This window comes from Cynoglossus semilaevis, chromosome 8 (genome assembly GCF_000523025.1).
Source record: "Cynoglossus semilaevis isolate Cse_v1.0 chromosome 8, Cse_v1.0, whole genome shotgun sequence".
Lineage (NCBI taxonomy): Eukaryota > Metazoa > Chordata > Actinopteri > Pleuronectiformes > Cynoglossidae > Cynoglossus > Cynoglossus semilaevis.
Window position 1 is genome coordinate 5334428 of NC_024314.1, and position 15991 is coordinate 5350418.

The 15991-nt window shown below is 41.5% G+C and overlaps 3 protein-coding genes across 7 annotated transcripts in view; 1 reads left to right on the plus strand and 2 right to left on the minus strand.

The window, feature by feature from the left end:
• Positions 1-3113, minus strand: part of znf646 (zinc finger protein 646) — an 8160-nt gene extending 5047 nt beyond the window's left edge. The window contains 1 exon segment of the mRNA XM_025057741.1: positions 93-3113. Coding sequence (XP_024913509.1) covers positions 93-2786 — 2694 coding nt within the window. The 5' untranslated portion in view covers positions 2787-3113.
• A 1244-nt stretch (positions 3114-4357) lies between these two features.
• On the plus strand, positions 4358-9098 carry znf668 (zinc finger protein 668). 3 transcript variants are annotated; one of them, XM_017034076.2, is made up of 2 exons: positions 4358-4472; positions 6460-9098. In XM_017034076.2, exon 2 carries the CDS (start codon positions 6468-6470, stop codon positions 8439-8441), a length of 1974 nt encoding a protein of 657 aa, XP_016889565.1. In that variant the 5' UTR covers positions 4358-4472; positions 6460-6467; the 3' UTR covers positions 8442-9098. The 3 variants fall into 3 exon arrangements, with proteins under 3 accessions (XP_016889565.1, XP_008312456.1, XP_008312455.1); XM_008314234.3 differs by having other exon boundaries at positions 4376-4513; XM_008314233.3 differs by lacking the exon at positions 4358-4472 and adding an exon at positions 4544-4881.
• Positions 8585-15991, minus strand: part of LOC103381733 (circularly permutated Ras protein 1-like) — a 12729-nt gene continuing 5322 nt past the window's right edge. The window contains exons 9-21 of one of the 3 annotated variants that reach the window (XM_008314236.2): positions 15832-15921; positions 14954-15105; positions 14783-14864; positions 14350-14480; positions 14036-14120; positions 13825-13931; positions 13226-13338; positions 12335-12452; positions 11366-11506; positions 10618-10711; positions 10512-10538; positions 10186-10310; positions 8585-9506 (exon numbers count right to left, since the gene is read on the minus strand). In XM_008314236.2, the coding sequence (XP_008312458.1) occupies positions 10221-10310; positions 10512-10538; positions 10618-10711; positions 11366-11506; positions 12335-12452; positions 13226-13338; positions 13825-13931; positions 14036-14120; positions 14350-14480; positions 14783-14864; positions 14954-15105; positions 15832-15921 (1230 nt within the window). In that variant the 3' untranslated portion in view covers positions 8585-9506; positions 10186-10220. Of the gene's footprint in view, positions 10311-10511; positions 10539-10617; positions 10712-11365; positions 11507-12334; positions 12453-13225; positions 13339-13824; positions 13932-14035; positions 14121-14349; positions 14481-14782; positions 14865-14953; positions 15106-15831; positions 15922-15991 lie in introns of all 3 variants that reach the window. The other 2 variants (XM_017034068.2, XM_017034070.2) reach the window with 2 other exon arrangements.

Here is a 15991-nt window from a genome sequence, read left to right on the forward strand (position 1 = left end):
TTCTCTACAACTGTGCCTGTGGGACAAAACGAAGGCATTATTAGTTCATGTCGTATCGACAAAACAGGAAACAATCTCCCCAAAAAATAAATGAAAAACATAGAACTACAGACCGATAAACATTTGCATCATGAGAACCAGATGAAGGATTTGGTGAGTATTAAAACAAACCTCTTGATGTCAAAGTGGGATCTCTGATGGTTTTTTAAGGCCAACAAGTTGTAGAATCTTTTTTGGCAGACGAGACATCTGTATACACCAGTTTTATGGGACTTCTTGTGGTTGAGGAGGGAGCCGGCATGTCTGTACGACCTCCCACACTGATCGCACTTGTACTGACGATCTTCAGAATCACCTGCTTCTTTAACGGATCTACTGTCCTCGATCTGGGCCACATCTTTAGCCCCAATTTCCTCCTTACAATCACTAAACTTTTCTTTCCTGTCAGCTTCGCAGCCATGGGTCTCCAGATGATGATAGGTGGTACAAATAATTCCACAGCTGCCACAGATGATGCTCGCTGCTTCAGACACATCCTTGTGCTTAATTTTTTGATCCTCACTATCATTGACCTGAACTTGGTTGTGAAGAAGCTGATGTGTAACCAAGTCCAGCCTGTTTGCAAAACTTTCCCCACAGGTACTACAGATCATCATCTCTCCGAGCACGTCATCCGTCACTTCTTCGTGAGGGGATATGGATGAAGGCTCTGAGCTCACAGGAGTGTCGTTGGCCTGCGTGTGTCCTCGGAGATGGCTCCTGAGAGCTCTCATGCTGGTGTAGCTGTTTCCACATATAGAACACTGATACAGATCTCCATCATCCTCCTCCTCCTCCTCCTCTTCCTCTTTAGTGTCATCACCAGCTCTGTTATCATTCAGTGGATGATTCACTATGTTTTCATGAAAAGTCTCACTGAATAATGTTTGATCATGGCTACTATTAGGACCACAGAATTCTACATTACTCTGAGGGTGACTGGCTGGATACTGACCCTTTCTATTTTGGTAGTTTACATTCAACTCTAGATTATGATGAACATTATTTGTGCTGTGGTGTTGCTGCAGGAGTGGACAAATGTGTGATTTTATCCCTGCAATATCTGCAAATGTCTCACCACAGTCGGCACACATGTGTCTATGCATCAAGTGTTCATTTTGAGGTAGATGCACTGTCATTTGTTGGGAAAAGTTCGTAGCAAACTGCTCCTGGTACAGAGGTCCACTGCCATGATCTATTTCATTTTTCGGATCAATTCCAAACCCTGACTGAAGGCCCTCCTCCTCCTCAGGTGAGGAGAAGGAGCCCTGCTGATGATCCAGAGTCAGTGGCTCTGAGGACAGCCAGTCTCCTTCAGCAACGTTGAGGCTAAAGGACGACGGCTGAGCTTTGTGCAGACGAAGATGACTTTTGAGAGCGGCCAGGTGGGGATAATTCTTCTGGCAAATGGAACACTGGTATATGCCAACCTGATGTGACCTTTTATGGTTGATGAGGCTCCCCGAGTGGCGGTAGCTTTTACCGCAGATTTGACACTTGAAGGGACGCTCATCAGAATCTACAGTTGAAGTCTCTTCTATTTCAGCTGCAATGTCCTGGTTCTCTGTGTGCATTAGGTTAGAACTGTTCATACATGTGTCTGTGACTGGATGCTCTCCCTGAGTGATACTAGACAATGGAGTCTGATTAACTGAGACGGCAGAGTACAGATGACCGTTACCTACAATCTGGTCCTGTGGGTGGTGAAAACCTCCGTTGTTCAGTGATGATAGTGGAGGAATATGATTAACTGGAGGTGGATAAAAGTTAGATTCTGGAGAAGAAATTCTGTTGTCATATGATACACTGTGGTTCTCTGATAAGCTGTCGGGTCCAAATGACACAGAGGAAGAGTTGTGCATTTGGATGTGTGCTTGGAACTCCTCCTCACTGGAGAATGGTACTTGACACAAGTGGCAAAAATGACCTGGAGCATCCTGGCTGTGAGGTGAAAACTGACTTTGTTGTGTTCCTGTGGTGTAAGGCCCGCCCACTGAACCAGGGTCCATCCCAATCCGCCCCCTGTGACTTCTCTGGTGGCTGTAGAGGGCAGACATGTTATTGAACTGTTTGAGACAGACAGAGCACTCAAACATTCCTACCTGGTGGGTTTTTTTATGATTGGTCAGGCTTTGGGGGTGTAGGTAAGATTTGTCGCACAAGTCACACCTGAATGGTCTGTTTCCTGCTTCCTCACAGGAATCAATGTGTGGATTAAAGACAACATCTTCCGTTTCTCCACTTGGACTGTTTACCGTAGAGTTTCCAACACTGTTTGAATGCTCACTAAGATAAGGGTGGTTATTTTCTATTTCATTTATATTGTCCTCAGCATGATACTCCACATGCACCTTCTTAAACGAATGGTCCTTCACTCGCCTGCTGAGGTGAACTCTCTTGTGCGTAGCCAGTTGAGTTGCCAGGCGAAAAGCTTTCCCACATTCTGCACAGGAGTACTTCTTCTGAGACGTGTGGCTCCGGAGATGACTCTTTAGTGACAATGCATTTGAATTTTCTTTGCCGCATATATCACACTGAAATGAACCAACTTCGTGAGTCTTTTTGTGGTTAGCCAGGCTTCCAGCATGCCTATAGCCACGCCCACATTCATCACATTTGAACTTACGTTCTTCCTCTTCGTGAAGGTGGGAGTCCATGTGTTCAAGCAGGCTGTGCATATTTGGACAAACCATGCCACACTGTTTACAGGGGAAGTCTGTTGTTCTGCTTGGCTCTTGCACAGACATCACAAGGTAGTAAAAATAGACTCAAGTTCGCCAGATGCAGTGTGGTTGAGTGGACATGTTGGAAGAGCACAAGCTGACTTTCTTGTCTGCATTGAGGAGAGTTGTCAGACGAGGTCCAAGTTTAGTCCACTAGAGAAGGAGGGCATCAGATTTTGAGAATCACAAAAAGGAACTGTTGATAAGAGAGACATCAGTTAGAGCTGTGGTAAATATATTAGTAAAAACATACTAAGCTAAGGCCTAAAGTAAGTAACCAGATAGTTGATGTGTGACAATGGTGCCTGGGAACTAGTCTGTGTGTTTTTTCCCTACCTTATATTTACCCACCAATATTGCAATACAACTATTTTCTCCCAATTATGCTAAAAAATATTTTCTCCAAATTATGGTAAACAACAATTTGTGTGGCAATATAATCTGACATTCATGATCCACAACAAACAACTGTTCTGCAAAAGGAAAAAGCACAGTTCACATTCTTAACAAAGCAACAGGTCAACTAATGTTCCATCAAAGCCAAACAGACAGGTTTATACTGTTACATATTGACATAGAATGCGTATTGCACAAGAATTGACTAAGGCTGGGCAATATGGTCCAAAAATCATCTTGTTATTTTCTGATAAATCTCAATATACTGTATATATTGTATATCGATATTTTCCCTTTGGAACCATTAACAAAAGATATCAAAGCCACATATTCTAAACTACACAGGGGTTTTATTTTAAATAATGCACAGGTAAATAAAACAAAACAAAAAAAAACATTAAGTAGCCTTTTTTTTAAATAACAAGGGGAGTCAACGACACAATGTAGCAGTTTGTTTTAGTGGGTAGTGCGATGTCTAACACCTAGACACATTAGTGACACACGGTTCACAATCGAACACATACACATTGAAAGTAAAATGATCGATTTTTCTCATGGCGATATGCATCAGATGGAACATGTGAAAAAACCTAGGTGTCAAACTAGAAAGACAGACAAACTATTCAAACCAACACCTTAAACCTATGCAACACACGAGTCAAATCAGAAATTAACAATAAGCTTGGTCTCAATGAACAAGAAACTATGCACAACATGAGCTTTTCTTCATCCATGCCAATATATATACCAGGCTAAAACGAAAGCTAGCTATGTCAACAAACACGGAGACCAACGCCTTACTCGTGCTACAATATTTTGGCTTAGTCGTAGGTAAACAAATGATCTATGTTAATAAGCCCGTCAACATAGTTGTTAGTTAAGTTAAAAAGAGCGATTGAAAAAGCAACTTTCACATAGCAAATAGCTAACATTCTCTAACTCGCAGTTAGCAAGGAGGCTAACTAAACAAACATTGCACCAAAAGCACATTAAGTCGTATTTGTTCAAAGTTACAACTATAACAAACACCACGGATACATACCTGCGGGGGGGGGGTCATTTGTAGTACGTCCTTTCAGAAATACTTCATGCATTACATTTAAAATGTTATATTTGTTTTAAACGCCATCCCATTTCAATTGCAATTGTCTTTTTCTCCTCTCATCCCGGCTCTACGACACTGTTGTTGCTAGGAAACAGGAAATGTGCATCCGTGAAATGCTTCCCTCGTATAGTGACTAAACGGAACTCAAGGTTTAGTCGAGAAATTGAAAGAAGAAAATCACAATGCGAAGATTACATGAAGATAAGCACGTAAGAAAGAAAATAAATGTAACCTTCATGACACCATCCAGGTATTTGAACCGTTATATCTATATATTATTTAACACGCAACTGCTTCCCCAAGCAACCACTCGTTCCTAGTTCTGACGTGAAAGTAAACGTTTGTAAATTACATAAGTTTCAAACAGACACGTATGCTTAAATTGCAACATAAAGCCTATGTACTAAACTACGTGCTAGCATGTAAACTGTTTTGTTGATGTAGATTGACATTTCAAAATTAAACGAATTAAAATGCTGCACACTTAGCTACTTTCGTCATCATGGTCCTAAAGCCTTCCCCCATCCAGCAGCCACTCACTGTTTCACTCCGTAAATGCAATCGTGTACCAGACATTTTCCCGACCCTTATCGGCCAAGCATTTATGTCCTAATTCAGGTAAGAATAGCACTTAAACTAATTTGCACGAATTATATAAAATGTGTAATTATATGGAGAAATATAGCCCGTGCAGTGAGAGGTAATGACAGTTTAACGAGCGGGTTGTTGCCACCGGTCCTAAAGCCAGCCATTTTGAGCCAGTGAAAACTGTCATCAGTCGGGCTAACATGAAAAAAAGAATACGTACATATGTTGTTTGGTGATGATCGCGATTAAAATGACTCCTGATGTTTCACCCCCACCATGTTCGGCCACATGCCCGTCATTCGCGCGTACACACACCGATATCTGTCATTGCATCCCCAACTTCCTCTGGCATCAAAAACTAGCTTATTGTCCCTGAGGTCCTAATGCCAGCCATTTTGGGACTGAATATATAAACCCACATGTTGTATTGATAATATTTGTTTAACAGATCTTTATATCATTATCAGCTAGTGTCACTGATGATAGCTGATGATCTCTCATATGCAGGTTCCTAGCCAGACTACTCGTAGAGAGGTGCCCTCTGACAAAGTTAGAAGTATAACATACTAATTCTATGTGTCGTTTTATTAAGCATTGAACACTTTTAACATTAAAAAAACAAACAAACGAGAAGATCAAATATTATTTTTATTATTTTATTAGAAAATCTACCAACAACTAACTGCTGTGGTGCACAAAAAATGAAAATCTTCTCACATGTGTGTAAATCAAATACACATTTAGCATAACATTACTGTGCAGTCACTTTAGGGAGCTAGAAAGAAAGAGAAATGTGAACACGAACTATTTACCTGAGTTAAACAATAATACATTTTCAAGGGTCAAAACTGCAGTAAAAACACTAACAGGACAAATAATGACACGGTGCACCAACATGTGTCAAACTCAGGCCCAGGGGCCAAGTCTGGCCTGCAGTGTAATTACATTTGGCCCGTGAGTCATATCAAGTGTGTACTAGAGTTGGCCCCCACAGTATATAGCCTATATATACTGGCAGGATTTGTAGTATTAGCAGTGTATGGACTATGTTATAGCACATACATTTGGGTTTTTTTTTGTTGTTGGCCTGTGAAAAAAAGATTTACATTAAAAAGGAACATGAAAGGCTACAGATAAAGAGACATAATAAAAAACAAATACTACTGATGTTTTTTTTGTTTGTTTGGTTTTTTTTTTTCAAATTTAATTTCTGTGTATGTAATTATAATATTAGTCTTTGGTTCTTCCAGGTTTAAAGTTTAGGCAAAACTAAAATTAAATTAGTAAGTTACATTACAGATCTGGAGAGAAGGGGAAACATGCACAATTGTGGTCAATTTTTCAATAAATATTACGTGAATTTGAGTTTGACAGCCCTGCTGTACAAAGTAATGACATGTTTAGCAACTCCACACAGTGCTCTTTACATCACTAGTTCAGTGTACCGTAAACTTGCTTTGAAATATTGACCTCATCACTTCACTGTTGTTCAAACACATTCAATTGTGTTGACATTTTTGGTACAGACTTACACTTCTCCAGGTTCTCTTCTCTGTCTTTCCTATGATCAATAAAAAAATATGATGTTTGTGTTTACTCTTCTTGCAGGAACAAAGATGGCCTCATCAAAGCAGGGCAACCCAGCTCTAACAGAGCAAGGCACTCCTCCCTTGCGAAATAAAGAAAGTGCAGTAGAAGTGGAAGTGGTGCTGGATGAACAGCCCATAACAAGACGTACTCGAGGCCGGCCTCCAAAAGCAAAACCTTTCAAATGCCCTTCATGTACAGAGGTTTTCAGGAGTGTGTTAACTCTACGGAGCCACAAATTGACCGCCCACGCAAAAGAGCGTCCGCAGCAACACACATGCTCTCAGTGTACCAAGACCTTCTCAAGCAAGGCTCAGCTCTCAAAGCATGAACGCACTCACTCAGCCCAGCGGCCATTTCAGTGTCCTGATTGTCACAAGGCATATAAGACCCCAACGGAGCTACGCAACCACAGTCGCTCCCACACTGGAGAGAAACCGTTCATTTGCATAGAGTGCGGGAAGGCCTTCATGCAGGCAATCTGCCTGAGGATCCATATGACGCAGCACAGCGGAGAGCGCCCTTACTCCTGCCGTCAGTGCTCTAAGAGCTACCCCACTCTGTCTAAACTAAAGGTGCACATGCGCTCTCACACAGGAGAAAAGCCATATTTCTGCGCCGAATGCGGCAAGAGTTTTGCAGACCCCTCTGTGTTCCGTAAACATCGAAGGAACCACCAGGGCCATCGACCGTACGCCTGTGAGGAGTGTGGGAAGACGTACACTGAGCTGAAGGACCTAAAAAACCATGAGCGCTCCCACACTGGAGAAAAACCATACCTGTGTTCAGACTGTGGCAAAGCCTTCTCTCGCTCCTCCTCCCTGGCTTGCCATCAGCGTATTCATTCCCAGAATAAACCCTATCAGTGTGAGCAGTGTGGCAAAGGCTTCACCCAACTGTCCTCCTACCAATCTCACCTCCGGACTCACTCTGGTGAGAAGCCTTTTCTCTGTCCACAGTGTGGCAAGATGTTTTCAGACCCTTCCAGTTTCCGTCGCCACCAAAGAGCTCATCTGGGCTTTAAGCCCTACCCTTGCGATAAGTGCTCCAAGAGGTTTAGGCAGCCGGCGGATCTGGCTGTGCATGAGCGTGTTCATTCAGGGGAGAGACCTTACAAGTGCCAGAGCTGTGACAAGGCCTTTGTGGCATCGTGGGACCTGAAGCGCCACATGCTTGTACACACAGGGCTACGGCCTTTTTCGTGCACCGAGTGTGACAAGTCTTTTGCAGAGCGCTCCAGTCTTAACAAACACCGGCGTGTGCACTCTGGAGAGAGGCCCTTCAAATGTGAGGAGTGTCCAAAGTCCTTTGTTGTGTCCTCCAGCTTGCGCAAACATAAAGGAACTCACCTCGCCGAGCATTCTGAGCAGCAGCAGCAACAACCGCTACAACAGGAAACAGGGGATGAGCCCGCTGCAGGCTTCCCTAGCCACACAACTCTCCCTCAGTTTTCCTGTACACACTGTGATGCGACTTTTGGAACATGGGATGAAGTTCAGACCCACGAAAGCCGTCATCAAATCGACTCCTCACCCGTGACTGTGACAAAAATGGTGTCGCTGGGCTCGCACGTCTGTGACACCTGCCAGGCAGAGTTTGCACAGCTGGCAGATTTACAGGAGCACGAGAAGCAGCACCCCAAACCCAGGCCTCATGTTTGCAACAGCTGTGGCAAAGGCTTCCTCAACAAATCTGGACTTCGTAAACACCAGAAGATCCACTCCACCAACAAACCCCACAGCTGCCCTCACTGTGGCAAAGCCTTTCTGTTTGCTGCCTACCTTCGCAAGCACTTACGGACTCATGGAGAAAACGCTGCCACTCCCCAACATCTCACCGACCTGAACATTATTCACACAGACCCACTTCCTTCTCCTCCTCCACCCAGCGAGGTCTCCCCTACCACTGTGGAAACCAGCACCATATCCCTGATGGTGCCAGTAACTGTACCTGTGACTTTTCAGAGCCTGCCAGAGTATTTGGTCAAAGAAGAGGGACTTTAAACTTCCTGATCTTTCATGTAAACTATTCTCATTGATTTGTATTGTTTGCCATCGTATGACATTATTTTAACATCAGTTTTTTTTTTACATTTAAAACATTAAAATAATATAATCAATGTAAAAGAAACACTTCTATGTTGTAAATTTGTCTTAATTTTGCAATTATATATCATTAACAACTTGTTACTTGTTTTTATAGTATTTTAAGTGTAGCTCATCATAGTATTCTTTTCACCTTTTCAGTTTCCAAAGATAATTTCATTAACTGCCAACTCTCACAAGAAATTGCTCCAGGACAGTTTCCAAAACTCTGTATTTAAAAAAAATAAGATTATTAAAAATGTTTTATGTTTCCTGAGCAGTGAGCCCTGTTCTACCTTGACATATACTGTATATACCTTGTATAAAAAAGTATTCATATATCCATACAGTATTCTTCCTTTTCGTATGCATGAGCAGCATTTTAAATAATTGCCCATGAAATGTATTTTCAGACTCTGGTCAAACGATGGCACACAAACTGATAATTATGGCATTTTATGCAAACCAAAATATAGTAATGAACAAACCGTGATATAGTGTTACCTTGTTCTAATGCCCTCTACTGTAATTGTCAAGGTATCAATGAATAAAGAGTATTATATTTTTGTACACAAACTGCCTTTGTTTTCTACTATACATCACCAAGTTCATACCTTTAGCAGTTCATGTAATCTAGTTTGGCAAAAAAGTTACTTTTAGTTATTGTGTCATTTCTATATTTTTTAATTTCAGCACTCACAGAACTCACAAAACATTTATTTTGATCAAATTAATTCATTTCTGGATTCATGTCAGCTCTGTCTACCTGCAGAAATGATCGAAAATGGACTGAAGGAATTTCCCCAAGAGTTTCCTTATTCATTTTTAACCAAACTTTTTTATTTCTTTTATTACAGACCTGCTGTGCGTCACTTTTCTTTGAGTCCTGCTTCATTTGTTTGTTTCTTTCCAGAATCCTCCTGAATGATGGTGCATACAAAACAACAACCATCTGCCCTGAGTTGAGAGTTCATGTCACGAGGGCTGCCCCAGAGAAGAAACACATCTATTTATTTATGCTTAAGCTTCCATTTGCATCATGTTAATCATCGTCCCCTGTCTTGGAGTGCAGTTTTGCATCATTGTAATAGAGCGCTGCTGGTCATGTCCTCATGTTCACTGTTTTTGATGAATATAAAGAGACATGACCAACATCTTGATTCCCTTTTCTTTTAATCTTGGTGTAATTATAGACTCTGGTTTGTGTTTTAACTCCCAAACGCAAAGTCAGGTCTGGTAAATGGTTCTGTGATTGAACCAGAACAAAGAGAAGCTGTGTTCACTTATCATGGTTCCATATCTGGGGGAAAGACATCCTCACAAGATGTTAAACTGTGGTTATCATATCATATAATTTAATATTGGTTGTTTTTTAGACCTTTTTTTTCTCTTTCTTGCCTGTTTTTTATCTAAAGGACTTTGACAGAATAACTTTCCTTACTCAACAGAATAAACACATGCAGTGTGGTATAATATATGCAAATGCTCATATTCAAAGCTCTATCTTTTGCAGAGTAGTAGTGTTTTGTTGGCATTATTAAGCAGCTTACTGATGGTTTCAAATTTGCGACTCTGCTTAATGCTCCAGGAATAAAACAATCAGATTTATTTTATAACAGAGATGTACAGTAGATGTAGACTAACACATTGTTAACGTTTTTACCAAGTCTAATGTGCCTCCATGAACCATTAGGGTGCCTAGGTTTGTTGTCTTCTCTTCTCAGAAATGGACTTCCTGTTGCAGTGTTTCATGTTGTAGAGCAGCACCGCACCAGCGTCTGTGAGAAACTGGTGTAAAATATGAACAAACAAAAAAAACTATTAGGAAATATTCAGCAAATTGGCCAATTAAGCAAAAGATAGAGATTTGAACTTGCAAAAATACTTAATATTTCAGACAAAAGGAAGTTGGAGCTGTCAGCAGGAGAGTGTGAAACCACAGAGAATACACAGTATCATTAATTTAAGGTGAATGACCTGTGATTTTACCTGTGAGTCTGACATAACACATTGTCTCTGTAAAAAAAAAAAAAGGTAAATCACAAAGATTATACCTGATGTAACAAACTCTAACATTCATACTGTATGAACTCACCCGTGTAATGTCATGAATGTTGTTGTAAATGGGCTCCATAGTTTTAACCCAGTCCTGGTAAGTCTCTTTATCTTTGACACTGTGATTGTGCTCACTGCAAACACACAAAAATAAAAAATAAAATAAAAAATACATATATATATATCACTACAAAAGTAGTGATAAAATTATCAAACATGAAAATATTCTTTGTCCATGTTTGTCCAAAAATGGCCAGAAGTTAGCTAAGAAATAATTTAAATTCTAGAGATAGATTCCAGCATTTTTTTTCCCCTGAAAAAGCTACAGGGAAACCATTTAAATTAATTCCAATAAATCAATAAACTGCACTTTAGACTAATTTGGTGAAGGTATTCTCCAAAAAAACAAACAAACAAAGTTTTTTGTGATTTTAACTCTTGACTGCAGGGATTTTTAACTTCCTGTTTGTTATGCCATAAGAACGGTGGTGTATGAATAAACAGTGTAAATGTACTTGTACTATTGAGTTTGGTCATTTTTCCCCACATCTTGTTCTAGTTGCTCACATAGAAAATGTATTACTTTCCATATTTTTACAATCCAAACCGCAGCTTCCCTAAAACATTAACAGTGGAGCAGGAGCAAATGATCAACACATGGATGCATTTGTCATTTTCTGCGTTAAATTCACTAAATATTAACAGCAGTTGCTGAGATCTACTGTCATGCAACACGTTTCTCACACATGACCCCCCCGCCAGCCCCCCCTCCGGCCTGTGGCACTCACATGGCTCGCTCGATCAGCTTCTTCTGCAGCTCTCCCTCTTTCCTGGCGTCCAGGAAGCGACCTCTGACTGCCAGAGCGGCGCTGACCTGTGACGAGTTGAGCTGAATGATGGCCAGAGACAGCGAGGACAGGGCCGCGGAGCTGAGGGGGAGGATAGTCAGACCAACGTTTACAGCTTCAACCTCACTATAAATACTTTACTGCAGCATGAAAACACAAAGGGGCCAATTTATAGCTGCTGACAGAGAGACTTCCACTGAACTTGTATGTGAAGCAGACAAGTCTGAGGGCAGTGACTGGTGACATGGAATTGACCACAAATGTGAAATATATGCAGTGATCAAGTGAAAACTATGAAAAGAGAAAATTGAAAAACTGCAGCCTACAAAATGTACTTACTATTACTACTAATAATAATAATTATTAACAATTACAATAATAATAATAATTATTATTATTATTATTAACAATTACAATGTGGCGCTCTGGCCCAGAGGCAATGTCTCTGTCATTGGTGTGGAACCCCAGGGTTCACCTCCTGGGTAAGTTTGAATCCCAGTTAGGGCGGTTGGTACCTTCCAGTGGACTGACCACCTGCAGGAAGGTTCAGGGGGGTTGGTACGGTGCAGTGTGATTTGGGTGGCCACTGCTGCCCCCACGACCCGGTAATGTATTTAAAGTTAAAAATGTCGGAAATATAATAAATATATCTTTGCTATGCTTTATGCTCCCTGTAATGTTTTTTAAAATGTTTTTCAACAAGAAATACAAAATTCAAACACCTATGGCCTTTATTCTGTTCCACTGTGTCATTTTTAGCCGGTCCTTGAAGTTCAAATGTTCAGGACGGCCAGAACAACACACACACAGTATCTCAGTGCTAAAGTGCTGCAGCGGTGAGTGTGTGTGAATGGAGTGACTTTAAATACAGCCAGTGAAGCAGCGTCGTCATGGAAACATCACAGTCACCTGTCATCGGTGACATCTCGGTTTGCAGTTATCACCCTGAGCCTGGTCTGTCCATTCTTCTGTCTGAACCTGATCTGCAGCTGGATGGACACACAGCTGCCAGAGGCTGGTGGTGAGACTGAACAGGAGCAGAAGGAACGCACACACAAACACACAAACACACACACACATATTACAGGCTTACAACAACCTTCAGTTTCCAGTGCTGAAAGTCACATGAAACAGCGTTATGGCGTTGGTTTGGTATTTACTCCAGTGCTTGACTAATATTTAACAGGTCTCAGGTCAGGTCACAGTAAAGTGAAGAACTTAGTGATTTTTAGGTTTAGTCAATGTCTCAACATAAACCTCTTCATTTCATGCATTTAGTTTTGGTCAATGTTGTGGATTTAAGTTTGACTGATTATTTTCATATCACTTTGTAAAAGGACACAGCGTTGTCTCACCACTGACTATTTTCATTACCAGCAGCTTTTACTTTAAATCTATTTTTTTGCTTTTTTTGTACTTAATATTTTCAGCTTTCCAAGTCACTGCATGGCTACAGTAATGACCTCTGCAGTCACCACTGGCTGAGAAGCAGCTGGCCATAACTTATTTATTTTATTTTCAACAAATTAATCCTTTTTTTATTTTAAATCCCAGATGGTAGTTTCAGAGCAGTTCAAATGTTCAATGACAATCTGGACAAAAGAGGCTGGTTATACCAAAACATTATACCAAAAAAGTCATAGCAACTCTAACAGTAAATACTGACAATGTTCACATTTTCATTCGTTAGAAGGTCAATATCAAGTGTAATGGTCTGCTACTATTGAGATGTTGAGCTTTTATAAAAGATAAAGAGAATAGAGAAAAGGCTTTTAGGCCACCACATAACCTCTCCCTCACCTTGGCTGTCATGCTGACTGGCTCCAAACTGGATGGTGATCTCAGTGTCTGGGTCCACATTCCCCACCTCTCTGACGGCCTTGTGTGCAGACTCCCTCTCTCCCCTCACACTCCTGCAGCAGAGGTGGATAATTTCAAAATATGTACTTACGCACCATCCATCCATCCATCCATCCATCCGTACGTCCATCCATCCATCCATCCATCCATTCATCCATCCATCCGTCCATCCGTCCATCCGTCCGTCCGTCCATCCCTCCATCCATCCATCCGTCCATCCATCCGTCCATCCATCCATCCCTCCATCCATCCATTCATCCATCCATCCGTCCATCCGTCCATCCGTCCGTCCGTCCATCCATCCATCCATCCATCCACCCATTCATCCATCCATCCATCTGTCCATCCATTCATCCATCCATCCATCCATCCGTCCATCCGTCCATCCGTCCGTCCGTCCATCCATCCATCCATCCGTCCGTCCATCCATCCATCCATCCATCCGTCCATCCATCCATTCATCCATCCATCCATCCATCCGAGCACCTATCTAATCATTTCTCTTAGGTCTAAAGAAACCCTTTGGCCACGTGTCTTACAGGGACTTGGGCAGCAGTAATGTGACACTGCAGTGTGTGGCGATGGTCCTGTTCATAATGATGTTTTCAAACTCTTGATGCAGCATGTTCGGACTGGCTATCACCACCTTGGAGAAAACACAGATGACATGAGACACTCCTGACCTAAAGGCCGATGTCCTTGATGAAAATCCCATTGACATGTGCAGCTCAGCATCACGTCGTCTCTTACTCTCCCTGAGGTCCGATCAGCCAGTCGCCCCAGCTCATCCAGCCGACAGTCTGTCCCCTCTATGGACAGCACAGACACCGTCACACTGATGGAAGAAGCAAAACTCAGCATCATGTTCATGGTCACAGTGACTTCACCTCAGCTGTCACCCTCCATCATTTCACCTGCATCATTAGCACAATGATTACGTCTGTCAGCGGAGCTGATTGGCTAATTAGTGTATCTCTGTGTCCTCTGGACAAACTGTAGTGTGTTAATAACACTGAATACACAATTTGTCATGTTCTGTCACTGATTTAAAAACACACACTCACCCCTGATTAGCGGCGTACTCCCCCAGGTCTTGGTAGAAGATAGTGGACGACAGGAGGGTTCTGGCGTCGTTCTCCTCCTCTTCCAGATTTCCCAAGCCTGTGTTGGCCTTCCCATCTGTACAGATAATGACCTTTAGGATCAGCAGGGATAACAGGTCAGGAATATATGCTTTAGATAACATCACAATTAAAAAACAAATTACAACTTTCAGTAAAAATAACAAGAATGAAAAGAAGAAATGTTCATGAGAGCAAAAGAGGAATCTAGGCTAATGTCCTGTCCTGAACAAACTCTGCAGGGTTACAGGACAGTTAATGCCCCAAATAAATGACCTTTGATATTTAACACTGCTATGAAAAATAGAAGATAGAATGAATGAAATCTATTTTTACTCAACAAGGTCACCAAAGAATTTAGAAAACCCAAACCTACTTTGGACCCTGGTTGTCTGGAGGCCATTGCAACAGCCAGTAGAGCAGCTGGGCCCAAAGCTGTGGTTCCACTTTCAGTTAAGCTACAAAATAAATAATAAAAGACAATAGAGTTTTATTACTTCAATATAAACAATGTTTGATTGTATAGATTTGTTTTTGTTATTTTTACCCCTTAACTTGGCTCTGCAGGAAGTCCTTGGTCAGTGAGAGTGGAGGCGGAGTGGGAAAACTGGCTGCGGCCTCTTTGATACAGTTGCTGTCAATCAAATCTGCACCACTTAGGATATGTGATCCTAAACTGCCATATCCATGCAACCTGACCTGGAAATATGAATAAAGTAAAAAAATAAAACTTGTTAAAGATGATAAAAAAGGCAAATGCTACTGTGGTACAAATGAATACAGAAACTGGAAAGGTGTTCAACAAAAACAGATTTAACACATTTGAATCATTTGAAATAGATATAATATTTGTAGCCCAGATCTGGTCAATAGCCAGAATATTACACATTTATTTAGAGCTTAGATTTAGATAAATGGAAAAGAATGGTTGTAGTTTGTTTCACCTGTTGTAGTTTGTTTCACATCTGTTCGGGAACATGAGGACAGTATTGTCATATGTCAGCCAGTCCTTGTCCAAAAAGAGCAGTGGATATTTGTCCCAAAATTCCTAGGTATATAAGAGCATTTGGGCCACATTTGACATGTGGACCACATAAGGTTTTGCATCTTTTTTTTTCTGGGGCAGATGCAAAGTCTCCATCTGTGCCAGTTGTGGCCCAGACCTGTGTACTGTCTACAATGAAATGATCAGTCATGGACTAGACTAGTACCAGAGACTGACAGTTTGAAGAACTATTATTACAATTTGTGAATTTGTTCCCACTAACATAACACATCAGGATGTTGTCACCGTTGTCAACATCATCATTAATCATTAGTCCCTGTAACACACCTTGACCCAGCAATGACCCAACAACTTTATCCTTGTAACCCATTTCTGGGCCACAACCCAGCATTTGTAGGCGTATTATACAGTCCACGTACGTGGTTGTTGAAGGTGATGAGGCCCACTCTAATGTCTGGTTGCTGTTCACTCAGTCTCTGAACACACAGCACCACCGCTTCCTGGACAAACTGAACACAGCAGTGGGTTTTAATGTTAGTCAGGAGACACAGACTGTGGCTGCTGCTGCTGCTGCTGCTG